The 19214-nt window shown below is 38.5% G+C and overlaps 1 protein-coding gene across 11 annotated transcripts in view; it reads left to right on the top strand.

The window, feature by feature from the left end:
- Positions 1–4148: 4148 nt before the first annotated feature.
- SYNE2 (spectrin repeat containing nuclear envelope protein 2) overlaps positions 4149–19214 on the top strand; it is a 238090-nt gene continuing 223024 nt past the window's right edge. For all 11 annotated transcript variants that reach the window (XM_087952300.1, XM_087952299.1, XM_087952298.1 and 8 more), the window contains exons 1-2: positions 4149–4542; positions 17609–17748. In XM_087952300.1, coding sequence (XP_087808426.1) covers positions 17670–17748 — 79 coding nt within the window. In that variant the 5' untranslated portion in view covers positions 4149–4542; positions 17609–17669. The remainder of the gene's footprint in view (positions 4543–17608; positions 17749–19214) is intronic.

Below are 19214 nucleotides of genomic sequence, written 5' to 3'. Positions count from 1 at the left end.
TGGATGATTGCCAAGGTGAAACTCAAGTTCCAACCAACCATACCCCAAATTGTAACATTTCTGGGGTAGTTAGTCAGGTTTGAGGAAGTAGAAACAATTATGTAGAGAAGTGTAGAATGCATAAAGAGATGAGAGAAAAACAATGGGTTATTTCATTCTGTTTATCACCCGGCATTTCATTGGATAAATGGGCAGACTAGACATATGTAGTTGATGAATAAATAATAAATGTGTATGGCTGCATGTCACATTTAGTATCAACTGCAGGTTCTGGATCTAGCACAAGAACAATTCCACATGGAATACATTACTGTAGAGTAATTAAATATGAAAACAGCCATGTGAACAAATGTAACTAGGTCACCCCGTCCCGGAAAGGGCATAATTGGTGTATCAGCTGCAGATATAGTGCAGCTGCTAATAAAAGTAAAAGCAAACTGATAGTGCATATTACACCTATGCATTATTAGAGATTAAGGTACAGAATTTGAGAAATCTCCAAAATTCTGGCTTTGATAGAGGAAACTTTCCCATTATTCTTCTGGGCAGTTAAAACCATTCACTGTGATTTTAGATTTGTCTCTCTTTTGGCTTCATTCCTATGAAGTCCTTAAAAGTTCACTAATTGATATGTCAACGTATCCTTACAGAACTAATCTATGGGGTGAGTTTGTCATATGTACATATTTACTGTTCGATTTTCTGTTGCATTTGTCATTCATTTCATAATTTCAATATATTCTTTACATGCGAGGTTAATCTTTGATATGGACAAAACTGATCAGATTAATGCTAAAATGTAAACCGTATCATTTGTTATATACATACTTAGGCTTTTCTTTTTTTTGTTAAAAATGAAAGCAATCATCATGTTAATCCATAACTGGCTCTACAATTTATAAGTAAAGATGAACCGACTGAAGTTTTCACTACCACTGTCAGGTAAGATTCCTTATTTGGAAACAGCCACTCCTGGGCCATAAATCACTCTTGTGTGCCACTATGGCCTGTACAGGTACACAGGTACACTAGTACCTGTGTACTATCCCTCACCTGGCAGCATCCAATTCTGAGTCCAAAATCACTCCTGCTCATTGACTTGCCTGCCAACCTGCTTGCAAACCATCTGGGACTTGCAGCTTCCTGCTGGCTTCCCTACTGAGTTTGGTTGTGGGAAAGTGGCAGGAAATTGTGAGGAGGTCCTTGCTTAATGACTTACAATCCTGGTTTAAAGACAACAATAAGGTCTGCTGGAATTGCCATTGCTAACTGATGTGCAAACATTCCATTTTACAACTGCATTGGTCAGCAGTGGAAATTCTGTTCCCACTTACTGTCATTAAGCAAGGACTAGCTGTTCCTCTAAAATTCAACATTTTCTACATCTAGAATCCTAGGCAATAGCCTAATCACCCACTCTTAATATTGATCCTGTTTAGAGCATTGCTATCATTTAGAGCATTGTGTATATTATTCTTTATATAAGCTACTTTTAAAAATAAGATGTTGCCATCATACAAACACCATACTTGACCACTGGACTATTTTTATATGGGATCCTTCAGACTCAAAGTTATGCTATCAACACTGGTTCACAATGTATATTTAAGATTCAATTCAAGGTGGGTGACAGAATTACTGGTAGTCACATGACTAATGGCCCACACCAATAAAACGCACAAGATGACAAGTTAGAATGATACATAAAAGCAAGCCTCCTCTATGATGATCCCATGCTCTGAAATGACTTATCTTTATGCGTAAGAAACCACAATCCTCTAACTTCATTAAGGACACGGCATGCTGCTATCCCCCAGGTGCCGTCTTATCTACTTGGTTGATTTACCACAGAGGCAAGCAATATTTTGTGACTGATAGGCACATTAGGAAGCACTCTTGGGGGAAAAAAAAGCTATAATAAAGATGTGACAATCACAAAATATCCATTTATTAGTTGGCAAACTAGTGAGGTTCCTCACTTCCTGTTCAGCTCCCACCATCGGAAAAACTTGGACGTAAGCCCTTTCCAAGTCATTGATTCTGTGATCTCTGTTTTCTGGACAGGTTGACAGATTACTAACGAAGTGCTGGGCTTCCAATGCCAATTACGTTTATTCCCCAAGAATGCATTGCCTATGGAGTCTATGTGCCATTCTTGCAAATGAAGGCTATTTATTATTCGATATGACTGACGTTGTGATTAAAGTACTAGGTTACAAACTGGGAGATGGTGGGTCATAGGCATCAAAGCAACTGAGTGATCTTGAGCCAGTCACTGTTTCTTGGTTGCAGGAAGAAAGCATTGGCAAACCACATTCAAAATGTTGCAAATAAACGGCAGAGATTAATTCAGGCAGTCTGCAAGAGTCAACCGACTTGAAGATTTGAAAAGAAAAGAAGATTTAATTTTTTTTTTACAACCAGCCTTTCATTTAGGAGTTCAAAGCTTAGTTTGGCATCTAACTTGCTAGTCACTGGTTTTACTTGAATCTTAAAACAAAAAGGAAAACATACAACCAGGTGGACAAAGAGACTGATAATTATCATGGGAAATAATCATAGGTACATTCATGCCTGCAATGCAAGTATATTCTTAATTTAAATTATCCTTGCTTGTTGCTTTTTTAAAATGATCTCTTAATATATTGCTTACATGTTACATTTTTATTGTCATTATTGTAAAAAGAGCAGATAAATATTTTAAAGTAATCAATTATTCAATTGAAAATAACAGAACTACCATAATTTGAAATCTGTCACTATACAGTCCTAAGAATGTCTCTGATTGATCAAAATTCATTTTATTTTTTTCTTTTCAGCTTCAAGGAAATACTGACTTTATATTTCTGAGCCAAGCCCTTGAATGGAAGAAATGTGTAGAAAACCAATTTACCCCAATTTTAGCATATACTCAACAGACCAGAACTGGAAGGGATTGCCTGAAATGAAGCAGAAAACAGCAAAAATGGAAAAGTCAAATTCAAGACCACCCTTAGCTCTGGGATTGATTAATTGCAGTTAATTTAGATTGCAGCTTCCCTAACATACCACTAGCTTCTATTAAATGTAAAACACACACACTCCAAACCCTATCATCACATCAACAGCACTTTGGAGTCAAAGTGCTTTTACATGGGTGGAGCGTTACAGACTGTACCATTTTACTACTGATCAACACCCCAAGGCAATCATTTTGTGAGCATGCCCAGTACAGGCTTTCAAGTTTATTTCAAAATAAACTTTCTTAGTCAAAAAAGGTGGGAATTCTGGATTAATTTCATGGAAATAGTTTATCGGTCTAGCCTGTTGGCAGTTGCTTCTGGCAGCTATTTCATTTGTCTCAATTTTACCTGAGTTAATTTACCTGAGTTAAATTTGCTCAGCTTTTAAAGCACTTAGCAAAGCTTGGATGATGCTTCGGAATTGATTCCAAGAAAAAAAAAGATACGGATTTGCAGATCCATGTGATTTTATATTCAATTTCCTTATCTGACTGTCCCAAAGGTACTTTCTCAAGAGGCAACTGGACTTTCTGGGTTGTTGTTTTTTTTGAAGACGTTTCGCTTCTCATCCAAGAAGCCTCTGAAGAAGAGCTGAAGAAGCTTCTTGGATGAGAAGCGAAACATCTTCAAAGAAAAAAAAAAACAGAAAGTCCAGTCACCTCTTGAAAAAGCACCTTTGGGACAACCATGACCTGGATGACTGAGCATCTCCACAGACCTTATTCGACTGTATGCACCCTAAGAGAACGAATTCTCCGAAGTGAATTGAGGATGTAGGTCGACCCCGAGTTCATTTCTACACCTGTCACGATCACACTTTCTGGTTTGTAAAAATTTACTCCTACGGGGTTTGCCACTTGATGAGAAGCAGAAAGACCCGGTTTAAACTTCAGCCCGGCTAGTCCCGTCACTAGTTCCTATCTTGAGGAAAGTTCAGCGCTCGCGCCATCTTCCTTCCCGATCCGAGCTTAACTCGACTACATAATAGTAGTAACTCAGTTTCCCTTTGCCCGACAACCGAGCAGTCGACGGGCCGCTTCTCCTCCGGCCACAGCAGGTGCCCTTTGCCTGGCCAACCTTCCCTTTCCCAGCCACGTGCTGTTTGTTTGTTTGCCTGGCCAAAGGGGGCGGTGGAAACGAACTCACGAGAGCCAAACAGAACCTCCTCCTCCTCCTTATTCCTCCTCTCCCGGGGGCGGCCTGGCGGGCCGTCGGCCAAGTAGAAAGAGGGCGAGGCGGGGAGCCGCAATCTCAGTTTCCGACATCCGAAACGGTCACGATAACGGCCGGAGCCGGAGAAATCTGACCGGGCCCGGCGGGTTTGGGGCGGAGTTTGCGCTCCCGAGGGAACGGCGAGGGCGTCGAAGAGCAAAGCCCCAACCTGTGAGGAGAGAGACGGATCCAAGCGGGGCCGCCCAGAGACCTTTCCCCTCTCCGTCTTTCGTCGCTCCCTCCCCTTCCAGCCCATCACCCCCCCTCCAGAGCTCATCTGGAGCGGCTGCCCCCCCCTCAGATCTAGGATAACAGGGCGCGTCGAAAAGTGAGTCTTTCTCTTCGTGTTTTTCTCTAGGGACAATCAAAGAGAGCTGCCGCCGCCGCCGCCCCGCGCGGGGATGCCCATTCGTAGCTACGCCAGCCCGCAGCGTCGGGGGGGGGGGCTTCTCAGGCGGGGGAGCAGCGTTGCAGCTGCGGAATGCTCTTCCCGCGTAGATGGGCTTGCAGTTGGGGAAACGGGGGAGGGTCTTGCGCGCCCGCCAAGTTTCTGGAGCAAGGAGAAAAGAACCGCTCGAGCGTTAAACTAAAGGGGGATTTTGTTGTTGATGTTGCTGGTTTTATTATTGTTGCTGGTCGAGTTATTCGTAGTTAGTTTGTTGAAGCATCCCTGAATGAGGAAGTGGAGAGAAAGAATCCAGTCTTTTCCCACCTCTCCCTCTCTCTCTCCCTCTGTGTGTGTGTGTGTGAGAGAGAGAGAGAGCGCGCGCCCAGGGCACCAAAAGAGCCTCTGTAAACTCTCCCGAGAGCGGAGCCAAACATGTCTGGGCGGGAAAGATTAGGTTGAAAAAGAAACGGGCCATTTGCTCGAGTTGACAGGGGGAGGAAGAAACCGAGTCCTCCCGCGGCGTGTCTTTTTCTCCGGGAAAGTTCCGTTCCGTTCCCTTCCCTTCCTCCGCCCGGCTGCGACCTGGGATGCCCTGGATCGGGTCCAAGGAGCGACCCGCCTTTTTTAGGCTGAGTCCCTTTCTCTCCCTTCCTGACCGCCCCTCCTTCGCTTTGCTGGGCGATTTCCTCGCGCCTGCATTTTATTGGCTGGTTGCTTTACCTGGCGGCCTTTGTTGTCTGTAGCCGCCTTTGTTCTCTCGAAGGTGTCAACTCCACTTTCTCCCCCCCCCCCCAACCTATTATTTAACCCGCTTCTCTGCTCCGATAACGGAACACGGGGCAACTCTACTGAGCTGTGTCCTGTTCTTCTAAGTTAAAAAAAGAAATCAGCTTAGTTTTGGACTGGTAGCGAAAAAATAACAAAGACATTTTGGGGAAACCCCCCATAAAAACATAGTTAGGGATAGTCAGCTATGAAGTATGGTGGCCCAAGTTTCTACCCCTTTACAAGGTGGTGGCGGTAGTGTTGGAGGAGAAGACAGTATTTTAAATTTATTTTGTTTTGAAATGATCAAAGTAGAGAAATCTTAGGAAAGCACAGAAGTGAATTTTATTCATGTTTATTAATAGATTTCTATTGCATATTTCAAGGCAAGATACTGTTTCTTGGCTGTTTACAAAATTCAGATAACATCAGCTGCATGTAATAAATATTGCATATTCATAGGAAAAAATAATAAGCAGAGGATGAAAGTTTGACTTAGAGGCACATAAAGTCATTACTTGCTGCAAGGTGGAATTTAAGAAATGTGACATTGATTAGATTGATGCAGATTAGAAATGTCTAAAGATGGTTTAACATGTAAAAATACTTTTGGGGATCAAAAGTGGGAACAAAGTGGATTGCAGATGAATTCTAAGAGGCAATCTTTTCATCACACATTTCAGGAAACTAACTTCTGAGTGAATGGGATGGGTGATCTTTATTTAAGATGGTGTTTTGTGAGGAAGTAATGCAAACGATTAGGATGGAATTTTCTGTGAATGAAATATAGGCAATAGAAAAATATGGTAGTGCGAAGATACTTTATGGAAATTTCTGTAACATGGAGTGGAGGGAGTACTTATGAACCAAGATACTATTTCACTGTAGCTGTGATGACAAATCAGATTAATCACAACAACTTTCCAGGTATCTTTCAAAAATAAAATTATATGATGATAATAACACAGAACAAATCAGTAATTAATTTTGTTGTTCATTGCTTCCAACTCTACATGACCCCACTGCTATCATTTTGCCAGAATTGTCTGTCAGTAATTGCTTCTTTGAATTAACTCCTATTATGTCATTGGTATTAGTTTCAAACTATCTTATCTTCTGTCGGTCTTTCTTAAAATTTCCTTTAATTTTTCCAAGCATAAACATCAGATACCAGAACTGACTCAGTAGAAATCTTGAAAGTATTTTGTAAGACTTTTGTTAACAATTGTTAAGGATGGATCATGAGAAACCACATGTATTCATGTTTGTTTCTAGTTGAAATCTTACGTACACCCTGAGTGCCATAAATGCTTTTCTCTTTCAACCTTACTCTTCCCTCTCTCATAAATAGGAATCCTGTCCCACCATTTGGAGCTGTGGTAAGAAATACTGAAGAAAGTAGATGGGATCTTGTACTTAGTCATACTTCGAGTAAATCTCTTGAAATCAATGGGCCTTATTCTATTCTATTAATACTGTGAAGCATTCTCATCCTGCTTGAGATGTTGCTAAAATGTGAGATGAAACAACTAATTATACTATAAGGCCATGTGAGATGGAACTGATATGGATGGGAATGCTAAACCCAAAGCACCTGAAAGCTACTATTCAGAGAAGGTTGTTGTGAAGTATAACAATTTAGGGTTGAAAGTCCTTGTGAATAGGTGGCATCATCATTTCTTGCATCACCTCCTTCTCATTATTTTGAGGAACTAAAATATTCCTCCTTTTTCATATTCTCCTGTATCTGTTGCTTACATCAAGTCTACATTGGGACTAATGACAGTTAGAGCTAACTTGGGTTGCCCTCAAGCCAGAACTTATAATTGTAGGTTGTGAATGGTAGAGGGAATACTATTGACTTTCTCCAGAATTTGACTTGACTATATATGTAACATGAAACCATAAAAATAGGTGAGACTTACAGGTGAACGAGAAACCTCAGAAAGAAAATGATACTCCCAAACCCTACAGCTCATTTCCGACTTGGGAACCATAATCTGGAAAGCTATACAGTATTAATGGATTGGATTCTGAAAGGATTTTCAAATACCAGTATGGTGCAGGGCTGTCAAACTCATGGCCTGCACGTTTTGTGTTACGTGCTGGCCAAGCCCGCCCCTGGTTTAGCAAAGGGGGGAAAAGTCCTGACATGTCACATGACATTGCCATGATGATGTGAGTTTGACACACCAGGTATAGTGCAACTATAGTGCAACTATTCAAGAAGCAGTTGGAAAAAGATGAGCTGATGATCTTAAAATGCTTTTTTTTTCATTAGCTGCTCCTTGTCTTTCAAAGTTGAAAGGGACAAAGTTTGCTAATGTTCATCCTCACCTGCCCTTGCCTGACCTGCTCAGATTTTTTATTCATAAAGTTGACAAAGTTACTTGAATTGACATATACCTCCTTTTACTCTTGCACTTTAGGCGTGAATGGTGAATGTTGGAACAGGGCTGCTTACCTAGACTTCTGCTGAACTAAAGAAGTAAACTTGGGGAGTTGGAGGAGAATAGAGTATGTGTAAAGATGATTAACTTTTTTTGAGGCAAATCCTAAATTCTCCCTTCCAGTTTGAATTATGAGAGTAACACTTAAATGCCAAAGTCTGCATTTTTACATTCCCTGCTTCTGTGTCTTTAAGAGCAACCTGCCGTACAGAAATTTAGTAGAGGAACTGTTTTGGGCATAGCAATTATGTGATAGGGAAAACCTTCATATTGATGTGCAGTTAAAGGTAGAAGATGAAAAGAGACTGTCAATTGTACACTGTTAAGCTTTTAATCACAATAAAACTGTATATAATCAAACTTTGTAAACCTTCATGCATTTGTGCAGCATGCTTTTTTGTGGTTGAAGCTAAGTATGATCAAGCAGCCCAGCAGTTAAATTTCTGTTTTGATTTTCTCTTCACTTGATATTCCAGCCATCTTTGGGGAGTTGAGTAACTGGCACTGTTTATTAAAAGCCTAATAAGCAAACATGGTAACATGATATAGACTGATCTACCTAGGATAAAGAACAGCTTATTTTTATCCATTCTATATTTATCTTGAGAAATCTTGTATGGAAATTTTGTATGCATTCTATTTTACATGTATTATATAGGACATATTGTGCATGTATTATATAGGACATATTGTGCATGTATTATATAGGACATATTGTGCATGTATTATATAGGACATCCAGATGGGCTGCACTTGTAGAAAAATCTATTTGCACTCACTCCCACTTCTATATCTTACCAGTCCACTCAGTTTGAATAGTATATGAAACTGTGACTGTCCCAAGCAACTGTACAGTAAACCAAATACTAAACTGTGGTTAAAGTGATCACAAACTTTGGAAGGGATTAAATATAATTTTGTAGCAAATAGCATTTTATTTCCCTGTCATGAAAAGCTTAAGCCGTTGTTTTCTGCAATTCAGCTTATTGAAAATATTCAAGTGGGTTATGGGATTAGTTGTTCATGCCATTTATCATCAGGATTCATACTTAGCAATGATGGCAGTAATGCCAGAGGGGGGAAAAACAATGAAATTCTTCAGAGGGCAAGAAATCTTATCTAACAATTGAATTTTTTTTCATTAGCTGTGCCATTGTAGAAAATGAACTTATGAAAAACTAATTTTTAAAAACAAACAATTAATTCTAATTTGAACTTTTCACATGTGGGTTTGGTTGACCATATCTGAGACAGTCTATTGGTTCAGCTAGCCACTATTAAGGGCTGTGTGATAATTTAGAAAATCTGCTTCAGAAGTTCAAGAGTCCAAACAACACCTTTCTAAAACTCTTCTAAATCAGACACATATTGCATGGCAATCTCATTGCAATTGCCACAATGCTGCATGATCCTTTGGAAAGGATGCAGCTGTTTTAAAGAGTTCCAGACTGGTACAAAGATGATCCACTGATACTCTAAAGCTGTATGGGAATGGCTAGATGACCTTGGAGGCCAAAGAAAAAGATGCTGTCTAGGAAACAGATAAGAGAGGGCCCTCAGTGACAACAATCACAGAAAGAAACTTAGGAAGGATCCATCCTTTCCAGCTGGGAAGTTTGCATCTTTAAACTTACAAGATACTCTTAATGTAACCTTACAATAAAGTAGATTTAGTGCATCTAGATATTTCTTACCTGTCTGATTTACTCAGGAGGGCTGACATCAATTTTGTAAGACTGAAGATACAAACTTCCCACTACCACATTTACCTGTCCGATCAATTAGGACAGACCCTTCCTAAGTTTCTTTATCATTAAATCCTTGTGGCCCCCCTCTCTCTTGTATGATTGTTTCCTAAGCAGTATCTCTTTCCTTCATTCCCCAAAGCCACCCACTTACTCCTTTACAGAAGCATCTTTGTAGAATCAGATCTGATGTATTGTTTGTATACTCTCGCTCTCTCTTCCATCACTTTCAGTCAGCATGGCTGACAGTTGTATTGATTGGGATGATAGGGACTGCAGTCCAATAAAACTGGATGGCACTAGTGGTGGGATTTAATTTTTTTTTTACTACCAGTTCTGTGGGTGTGGCTTGGTGGGGCGTGGCTTGGTGGGCGTGGCAGGGGAAGGATACTGTAAAATCTCCATTCCCACCCCACTCCACTTACCTGCTTTCCAGCTCTCTTCTCCTGTGCAGGGAAACAAAAGAAGCCCTAGCCGATCAGCTGGGACTCGGGAGGCAGAGAATAGATGGGTGGGTGGGGGTGGCAGTCAGAGGTGGTATTTACCGGTTCTCTGAACTACTCAAAATTTCCACTACCGATTCTCCAGAACTGGTCAGAACCTGCTGAATACCACCTCTGGATGACACCAGGTATACCTATCCTTTGTGATTCCAGATTAGAGTCCATCCCAATCTGTCCGGAGGTGCCAAGGATTAGGAAATGGACCTTCCATACATGCACTGTTTCTCTGAACTACATTCCTTCTCCTAGAATGCAGATTTTCAGACTTTTATAATTGACCCAATATTTCCTGGTATTATTTCACAAATGTACTTTTTTCTACAAACCAAAGAGCATAGATAACTTACGATTTAAAAAGCAGAGTTTTGAATTTTCTAGCCTGATGAATCTTGTCAGGTTTATCATTTGTTCTCTTTCAGTATTTGAACTTGGGGGTGGCAAATGATGACATGTGATGTTATTCTCTTTTGAACTCATCCTTGAACTGCATCACCAGAAAAATTTAAATTGGTTGTAAAAGCCATGTTTTTACTACAGAATAGCTTATAAAGAACGAAGCATTTAAATTCTCACTGGTCCATTCATCATACTGAGAGTCTCCACCTTTAGCAGAAAATTATCAGTCTGTGACAATGGATTTATTAAAGATTCCCATGTCTTCCTTCCTCTGCCCATAAGATCCTTGGGGGACTTACTGGATGTAAGAGAAGAATTACAGTTTCAAATTCAATGGCCCATTTCAGCAGTCAGAAAGGAAACAAAAAATAAATAGTTGCAAATGCATGTTACACTTTCAATACATTCCTTGTGATTTTCTCAAGATAGAATTCCTCTAATGAAACAGCCGGGCCAAAGTGAACAATATGTGTGAAACATTCTAAGTAAAATGATAATGTGTGTCTTTCTTTCTTTCTTTCTTTCTTTCTTTCTTTCTTTCTTTCTTTCTTTCTTCCTTCCTTCCTTCCTTCCTTCCTTCCTTCCTTCCTTCCTTCCTTCCTTCCTTCCTTCCTTCTTTCTTTTCTTTTCTTTTCTTTTCTTTTCTTTTCTTTTCTTTTCTTTTCTTTTCTTTTCTTTCTTTTTAAAGGCTGCTTTTCCTTGTTTCTCATCTGCTTACCAAATCAACAGTGCTTTAATTGCCAATCTCTCATTTGTTCTTGTCTTGCTATCTTTTTGAACAAAATAAGCCCAAAGAACTTTTGCTTCAGCATTTCTACTGCAGAAATGTTGGTACCCAGGGGAGGGATGCAAAGGAAAAAAAGAAGAAGTAGGTCATCTATGCTATATGGTGCATCCCCAACAGATTTTTCTTGATTGGATTTTTTTTACTGTTGTTTTAATAACAAGACCTGTCTGTTTCTCCACTCTGTTCTCCTGAATGAATCCTATTTTTCACATTTCCCCTGAATGTGCTTTCTTCCTGTTTTTAAAAATGAATCAGTATTAAAAATTAATATATTTGGGCTTTTTTAAAATACGGTTTTCTGAATTCATTTGGAAGCTTAACTGAATTTTATAGCCTTATTGTTTTTTAAAAAAAACACCTTCCAGTTGCAAAGTGAGTTGGGTGCACTCTGTTACTCTATGTCTCCTGTGTGTTGGTACCACCTCCAGGAAAAATGCCTTAATTCCTTCCTTCCCTCATTCCTCTTTATGCATTAGCGTCACAGGATCTTCATTTCCAAAACTATCTAAGTCTCCCTTGTGTTGCTCAGCAAGGGTAGCCTGTTTCACTTGATTTTAGGAGCAAAAATTAAATATGAGTTAAGTAGGAGCCAACTGTGTTATGCCTATCCTGGGGCCAGTGACATATCTGCATTTTCTTTCTTCTCTGTTCACACAACTACAGTGGATCGTGTTTTGTGTGTGTGTGTGTGGGGGGGGGTGTCTATCATTCAGCATAATCTTCCAAAACATTCCTCTGGACTTCTCATGTTTGACATCCTGAGCTAATCAATCAGTTCCCGGCTTTATTAAAATTGATTTGAAGTATCACAGGAACATCGCTAACAATTCTGGCCCCAGGAACTTCTCCAGGAGGGTTGATCCCAAGATACTCTGCATTTAAAAAAAATATCATTAGGAATCTCTCTACTAATTCTGGCCTAAGGTGTCACAGAAATATCTCCGTTAGATTTGGCCACAAGGTATTTTAAACTCATTACTTATTTAATCGTATATCCCAGAGCATCAGACATGGCCAATGCACACGCATTTCAGCAAAGCTCTGCATAGAATTTTAATAGGAGACAGAATGAAACCCTTGTTCTGCCTTGACTGAATTAATCATATACATTAAGAACTGGGTGAGAAGTAGCTTTTTATAGCAGTTTATTGGTATCCAAATAAATAAGGCAAGAAAGCAAGCTGCCACTACCACATACCATATGCCCTGTACTGCTTTGGGTTTGACTTTTACAAAAGGCAGAGAAGAACCCTGCCACAATGTGCATTGTAAGGACTTTTTAGAGAATCTCTCAGGATACATCTAGTAGGTTACAGCTTTAGTTTGGCAAGACTCTGTCCAATAGGTGTAAGCCAATAAAGGATTGAACTCAATTGGATTTTGCTGTGTTGTCTCTGGGCTTGAGCCTCACATACAATTTTATAAAATTGTTAAGTTACATATATAAAATACATGTTATATGTTACAACATATAAAATTGTTATGTCTTTTAGTAGTATATACTGTAGATGTGCAATAAACCTCCATAGAAGGTATCACACAGTTTGAAAACACACTTGTTTGATCCAGTCAGAGAAGCTCTGCCTTAAATGTTGGGTGATTTGAAGGTTTTGCCAATATATTATCTTCCAAAATGTGTTGTTCTGTTTTTCCTGTAATATTAATGCAGGTAATCCTTGACTTACAACAGAATGCATAGTGACTGTTCAAAGTTACAAAGGCACTGAAAAAGTGACTTATGACCATCTTTCACACTTACAACCATTGCAACATCCCCATGACCATGTGATCAAAAGTCAGACGTCTGTCAACTGACTCATATCTATGATGGTTGCAGTGTCCCTGGGTCATGTGATCACTTGTTGAGACTTTCCGATGAGCAAAGTCAACGGGAAAGCCAGATTCACTTAACTGTGCTACTAATTTAACAACTGCAGTGATTCGCTTTATAAAAGTGTGGCAAGAAAGATCATAAAATGGGTCAAAACTCATGTAACAAAGGTCTCACTTAGCAACAGAAATTTTGGGCTCAGTTGTGGTTGTTCAGTCGAGGGCTACCTGTACTTAATTTTTCACTTCATTGGAAGAGAGAAGAAAATACATTAATGGATTCAAACTCCCCCTGATTCCTCTAAATTAATAGTGTCTCAATGAATTGATAACCATTTCTGCTAGTATTTAGACACTCAAACAAGGTAGTGTGCCACTGAGCTACAGCCTTGGCTTAGAGAAAGCTTGCAGTCTTCATGCCAATGGTGATTTTAGCTAGAGAATCCAATCTCCGTGTCTGTGCATATTCCAGACACTACACTCTGGATATTTTTTTAAGATATGTACATCTTCTATTTCTCTCCCCCGCCCCCAAGATTCAACAGCCCTGGTTGTGGGGTAGGGGAATGTTTTTAGCAGTATTGTTTTTAAAATATTGTATTTTTTCTTATATATCACTTAAAGCAGTTTGGAATGGAAGGACAGAAAAATAAACAAACAGACAAACTATTAATACAATATTGTTGCTGCTATTTTCCAGTTCCTGCTATGGAAATTTTTCAATGTGTTATTTTCAGGACAAAACTAAGTTGGGCCTTTTCTTTTTCCTCTATGAGATTTCAGCTGTGGGTCTATTTATATAATGGTGGCTGGCTTCCAAGCCAAACATACTAGAATATGTGGCTTTCTCACTTTTGGGAATCAACATCTTGCTCTTTTGATGTTTGATTCCTAAACTGATTTTTCCTTCCCTGGAATAATCTCAGTTAAGCTGCCCATCAAACTTACCACTCCAGAAATATATTTGCCTCCCTCTGAACCCCATGCTTTCTCTTATCAATAGAGAGGTTCTTTGTTTTAAACTGGGCTAATACCAAATAGTTTCCCAGATTATAATAACTGTGCTGCAATTACTTTTCTTTTCTTTGCAGGCATACTTTATGCAAGATAGATAATCAGGTCATGGTTGCTATGTTTCTTCCAGACTAGTGGAGGTCAAATTAGTTTCCAAAGCACCGGAGGGCAGGACAAGAAACAATGGATGGAAACTAATCAAGGAGAGAAGCAACTTAGAACTAAGGAGAAACTTCCTAACATTAACCAGTGGAACAGCTTGCCTTCAGACATCGTGGGTGCTTCATCACTGGAGGTTTTTAAGAAGAGACTGGACAGCCACTTGTCTGAAATGGTATAGGATCTCCTGCTTGAGCAGGAGGCTGGACTGGAAGACCTCCAAGGTCCCTTCCAGCTCTATTCTATTCTAATTTTATTCTAGTGTAGGCAAAACCCAGACTCAAATCTTCATTCAACCATTAAGCTTACTAAGTTGATTGGGCTGGTCCTCCTCAGTCACACTTATTGATTTATATTTTAACTACTCTTGGATTTTCTGTTAATACATGGTGACCATGGGAAGGAAACAATAACAGCAAATGATATCAGGAAGTGTTTGTACAACTGATGCAATCTGTATCATTTGCACAATGATACATGATGGTTACGGTACTGTTTTGAATCAAATATGTATATAGTGCTTATTCTGTTCTCTTTTTGTTGATATGAAATCAGCACTCATCAGTTGGGTAAAGGAAGACATCTATCTTAGGGAGGCAGAGAAAGCAGGATAAAGTGGCTTTTGGGTTTTGGCCTTCAACATCTGGTGGTTTATCTCCTTTGACTCTGGATGTGTTTGGAGGTTCGTCTGAACTCATGGCTCTTGTTTGATGAGCAGGTGGCTAAGGGCCCTTTGCACAGATTTGTCTTGTGCACCAATTACATGTTTTCCAGGGCTGGGAAGCCTCACAGTCATTCATGCCTTAGTCACCTCTTAGCTGTATTATTGCAAAGTGGAGCTGCCCTTGGAGACCACACAAAAGTTGCAACTGGTCCAGAACACAGTGGCTCACACAATATTGGTTCTGCATAAGTTCGTCCATATTATAATTTTGTTGCGTGAGTAAGCACTGATTTCTTTTTAACTTACAGGTTTTATGCTTGTTTAATTTGCTCAGAGTTGCTTAAGATGGGTTGCCATATAAATTGTTTAATTTGAATATAAATAAATATTCAATATCTTAATTTTTACAGGCATGTTTCAGATTTAAGCACATATTATTAAACCCTTGTATACACTGTTAGGAGGGGGAGTTAGCTTTACCATGTGATTTTGTTTTAGTGTCCATTAAACTCCAACATACAACTATCAGAATCACATGGTGCTGCTGTTTTCCCTGAACTCTACTAATATAAAGCTAATATACAATGAAGGGTTTAAATGTATTTTCATTAAAATAACTCTTGCATGTAGACTATCATTGTGGGTTTTATAATCATCTCTTTCGTATGTGAGTGGTTCAGCATTCAGACGTTCGGTCCTCCCTTCTCCAGGGACATAATGATGTAGTACAGTCCAGAAAAACAAAAAAAATTGTTTATCCTGCATACATAGATAAGTTTTAGGAGTGGTAATGGAATAAGAAAATCTGTTTGTACCCGAGAAGTGATTGCAGGAATTTTATGTTCCTGATTCCTCCAGGATGTTAAAAAATCAATGTTTCTGTTCAGCACTTAAAATGAAAACTGAAAGCTAGTTACACAAAGCCTGTACCGTTCTTAAGTTTTCTCTCATCTGACCTATGTTATAAATTAACAGTGTATTGCTGGAAGTATTCATTTGCTTATATAGAAAACTCTGGCCATATAAGGAAACAAAGTGATTCAGAATTCACGGCAAGATCATAAATAAATACTCTCTGGAGAATTAAATGGAACAGGCCTGTGTGGAAATTACTGTATTTCAATAACATTTAAACAAACATAAGGTAAAACAATGTAATGTAGAGGATGGAGAACTGCTCTCCTGTTGAATCCAATCCAATCCAATCCAATCCAGCCAACAAACAAATTTCCATGTTCTGCTTCTTCAAAGGGGCACAATCCCAGATTATTGAGTTACAAGTTGTTTCCTTATGGAGACTTTCCATTCTATCACAAAGAAACCATTATGAACAGTTTTTTCACCAGATTTATCAGTTCCCCCCAATGTTTAGTTTTAGAACAAAGTGTAGATTAGATTTAGGTTAAGTTCGCACACTGTATTAAGTTTTGTCTTTTCATAGAACAAAAATAAACCATAATTGACTGACTTTGCATAACACTTTTAAGCCATAAACCAAACAAACCCCGATTCTGGCTTACTAATATGAGTGAATTGAATCCCAGAGTCTTCACTTCTGTTGCACCAAATTACTGCTGACAGATCTCCCCTCCATGTATTCATCTTGCCTTTCTGTTTTTCCATTAGATCACAAAGTAAGGATTCCATCGGTTAAATGTTGATTGTCTGTGTTAGAGAGATTTGTTTTTAAAGTTTTAAACAAATAGAAGTGAAGAGGTGTTTTTCTCAGGACTAAGGAATTTTGATCCAAAACAGTAGAGAATGACAAAATTGTATGGACTAGATATCTACTATACCTCAGTAGAAAAAAAATTAAATTTACTGCCATTTTTGTGGTTGAGTGAAGGGCAGATTTGTTTGGCTCCTATACTTGCTCCCAGTTTTTTTGTTTGTTTCTTATTTAGACTTTTAGATACAGTTTGTTTCTTTTTTAGATCTTTCACTAGCTGATAGCACAGATCTATTGCAATCAAGTCCATGAACTTTCTTTCATTAAGATGAGTTTTCATTGTCTGTAGCAGCTCAATATGGGTTTTTTGATTAAAAAGTGTTAGCATTCAAAAGTTAGGCAAGTTACCAAGTTCAGGGCTGAAACATGAAATCTGTTGCAAAAGGAATTTGCATGGATACACTGTGGTAGCTAAGATACAGATAGGACAAGAATCTTGTGTCAGGCAACTTACTTTCACAGCTACCTTTTAATCTTTTGTTGGTTCAGCTACTTTTGTATCTAACCTGCTGTAATAATTGCTGAGCAAGAAAAGGTTCCCATCTTGCAAAAGATTTATTAAGGGTGAAATGAAAGAAACTTCTCTCTTGGACACAATAACTGAAAGTATCTCAGGAAGCTGTCAGTTTGACTTTCTAATTTATCTTCCCCCTTTCCGATCTATGCTTCACATTTTTTTTTGATTTTTCAAGAAATGTATCTTTTGTTTTTGGCAATGACCTTTGCAGAAATGGAGGTGAGCCAATAGGAGTACAACCTAGAAAGCTAACTGATAGATTTATGATTCAGAAAGGAGTAGTTCCAGTTCCAGATAATGTAAGCAAACATTGTTCATAGCAAACAGAAGTAGGTAAATTGCCTTTAAAAAAAAAAAAAAAAAGGCTAGCGGCTTTTACAGAAAGCATTAGTTTTACAAGAGAAATCTAGTCAAGTTGGTTGCTATTAATGTTGGTTTCTCTTCTAGGTTTCCGTCTTCCAGTTTGACCACTGAAATGAATGTACAGTGATTACTTCTCCATAAAAGCATGGAACCTCTTAAAACTTCATTGGTATCTGAAGAACAGACTTCTACAGAGATTGATGATCGACATTATTCATTGCAAGGTAGGCTTCGTTTAAATGCCACAAAATATATTTATTTAATTTTTTATGCGGCAAATGTTTATGGTCATAGCCTCATTAGAAGTTTATTTCAGATCACAGGATAGACTTGAAATAAAGTAAAATGAATAAGATTAATCTAACTTGGTGTCTTGCTTCTGATCATAATCAGCTGGATTTTACCAGCAAAGAAATAATGTTGTCATCTGAATACTGATGTTGTGCTAAACTATATTGCTGTTTGTTTGGTTTGAGATCAGAGCATAGATATTATTTTATTCAAAGCTAAGAGCCACTTGTATCTGAAGGCATGCCAAGAGCTTCATTACAAAAACAGTGGGTAAAGTCAGGTTAAATATTAAATTTAATATATCTGGAATGGAAATGAAATGCTAATATATTACTACATGTAATTGAATATTCTCCAATCATGTATTTTTTATTCTTTTGCTACATTAAAAACTATAGTTTGGATTGGTGAGGGATGTACTTAATTTTTTTAAGGGATAGGGCAAATGCAGGCATTTAAAATTATATACATTATATAGAAGCCAAATCATTACATACAACCGAGCATAGTTTAATACATTCTGGGTTATACCAAAGGTGCTTTTCAAAAGGCAACTGGTCTTTGTTATTTGTGTGAAGACCAAGAAGTTTGCTTGAAGATCCAATAAGCTTTTTTTTAGTTCAACTGAAGAAGCTTCTTGGATGGAAAGTGAAATGTCTTCAAGCGAAGAAACAGTTGCCTCTTGAAAAAAGCACCTTTGGGACCACCATGACCTGGATGACAGAATCTCCATAGACATTCTGGGTTATACATTTTTTATGAATAAATTTCACAAAATTGTAAGTGTATGAATTTACACTCTGAACCTTCATCTAATGGCATTAGTATCAATTGTTTCCTCTTGTTTAGAATGTATTGGTTGTTCTGTTTCACTAGTTGAAAAAAATAATTTGCTTTTGGAAGAAGAATGATGTTGAAACATGGTAAATTGGTGAAACCTAAAACAAGTGAACCAATTCTGGTCCATTGGAAGTGGTGCCTCTGATATATCCAAACAGGGGCAAGTGGGAACCTTCTGCAGGACATGCCTAAACTTTGGAGGAGGATCTTTGTATAGGCTCAATAAAAATTGTAAATTGCTCTTTTCAAAGGTTTTGCACAGCCTTAATAGAAATAATTTTGCTTTCATACTCTTGCTCTTGTGAAGAAAAATTTCTGATGTTCAGAAATCCTCAGCCCAAGTACTTATCTATTTTGTACTTCTTGAATGGAGGTGCTCATTTAATATGAAAAAGCAGATTGGAAAATGGGATGATTGTTTATTTAATTTTATTTCTGAATGACATTACAAGCAAGCATTGTAACCTGCGGAGCAGTATACATACTAAAGGCAGAATGTCACCTGGGGCTAAAAAGGACCCTTGAACATAAACTTGGGGAACCTGTGCAAACATTGCAG

Source organism: Notechis scutatus, chromosome 1, assembly GCF_049901735.1.
Source record: "Notechis scutatus isolate UNSWTSFEM ecotype Mainland chromosome 1, rNotScu1.2, whole genome shotgun sequence".
Taxonomy (NCBI): Eukaryota; Metazoa; Chordata; class Lepidosauria; order Squamata; family Elapidae; genus Notechis; species Notechis scutatus.
Note: the sequence above shows the minus strand (reverse complement) of the source record. Positions and strands in the feature narration are given on the sequence as shown.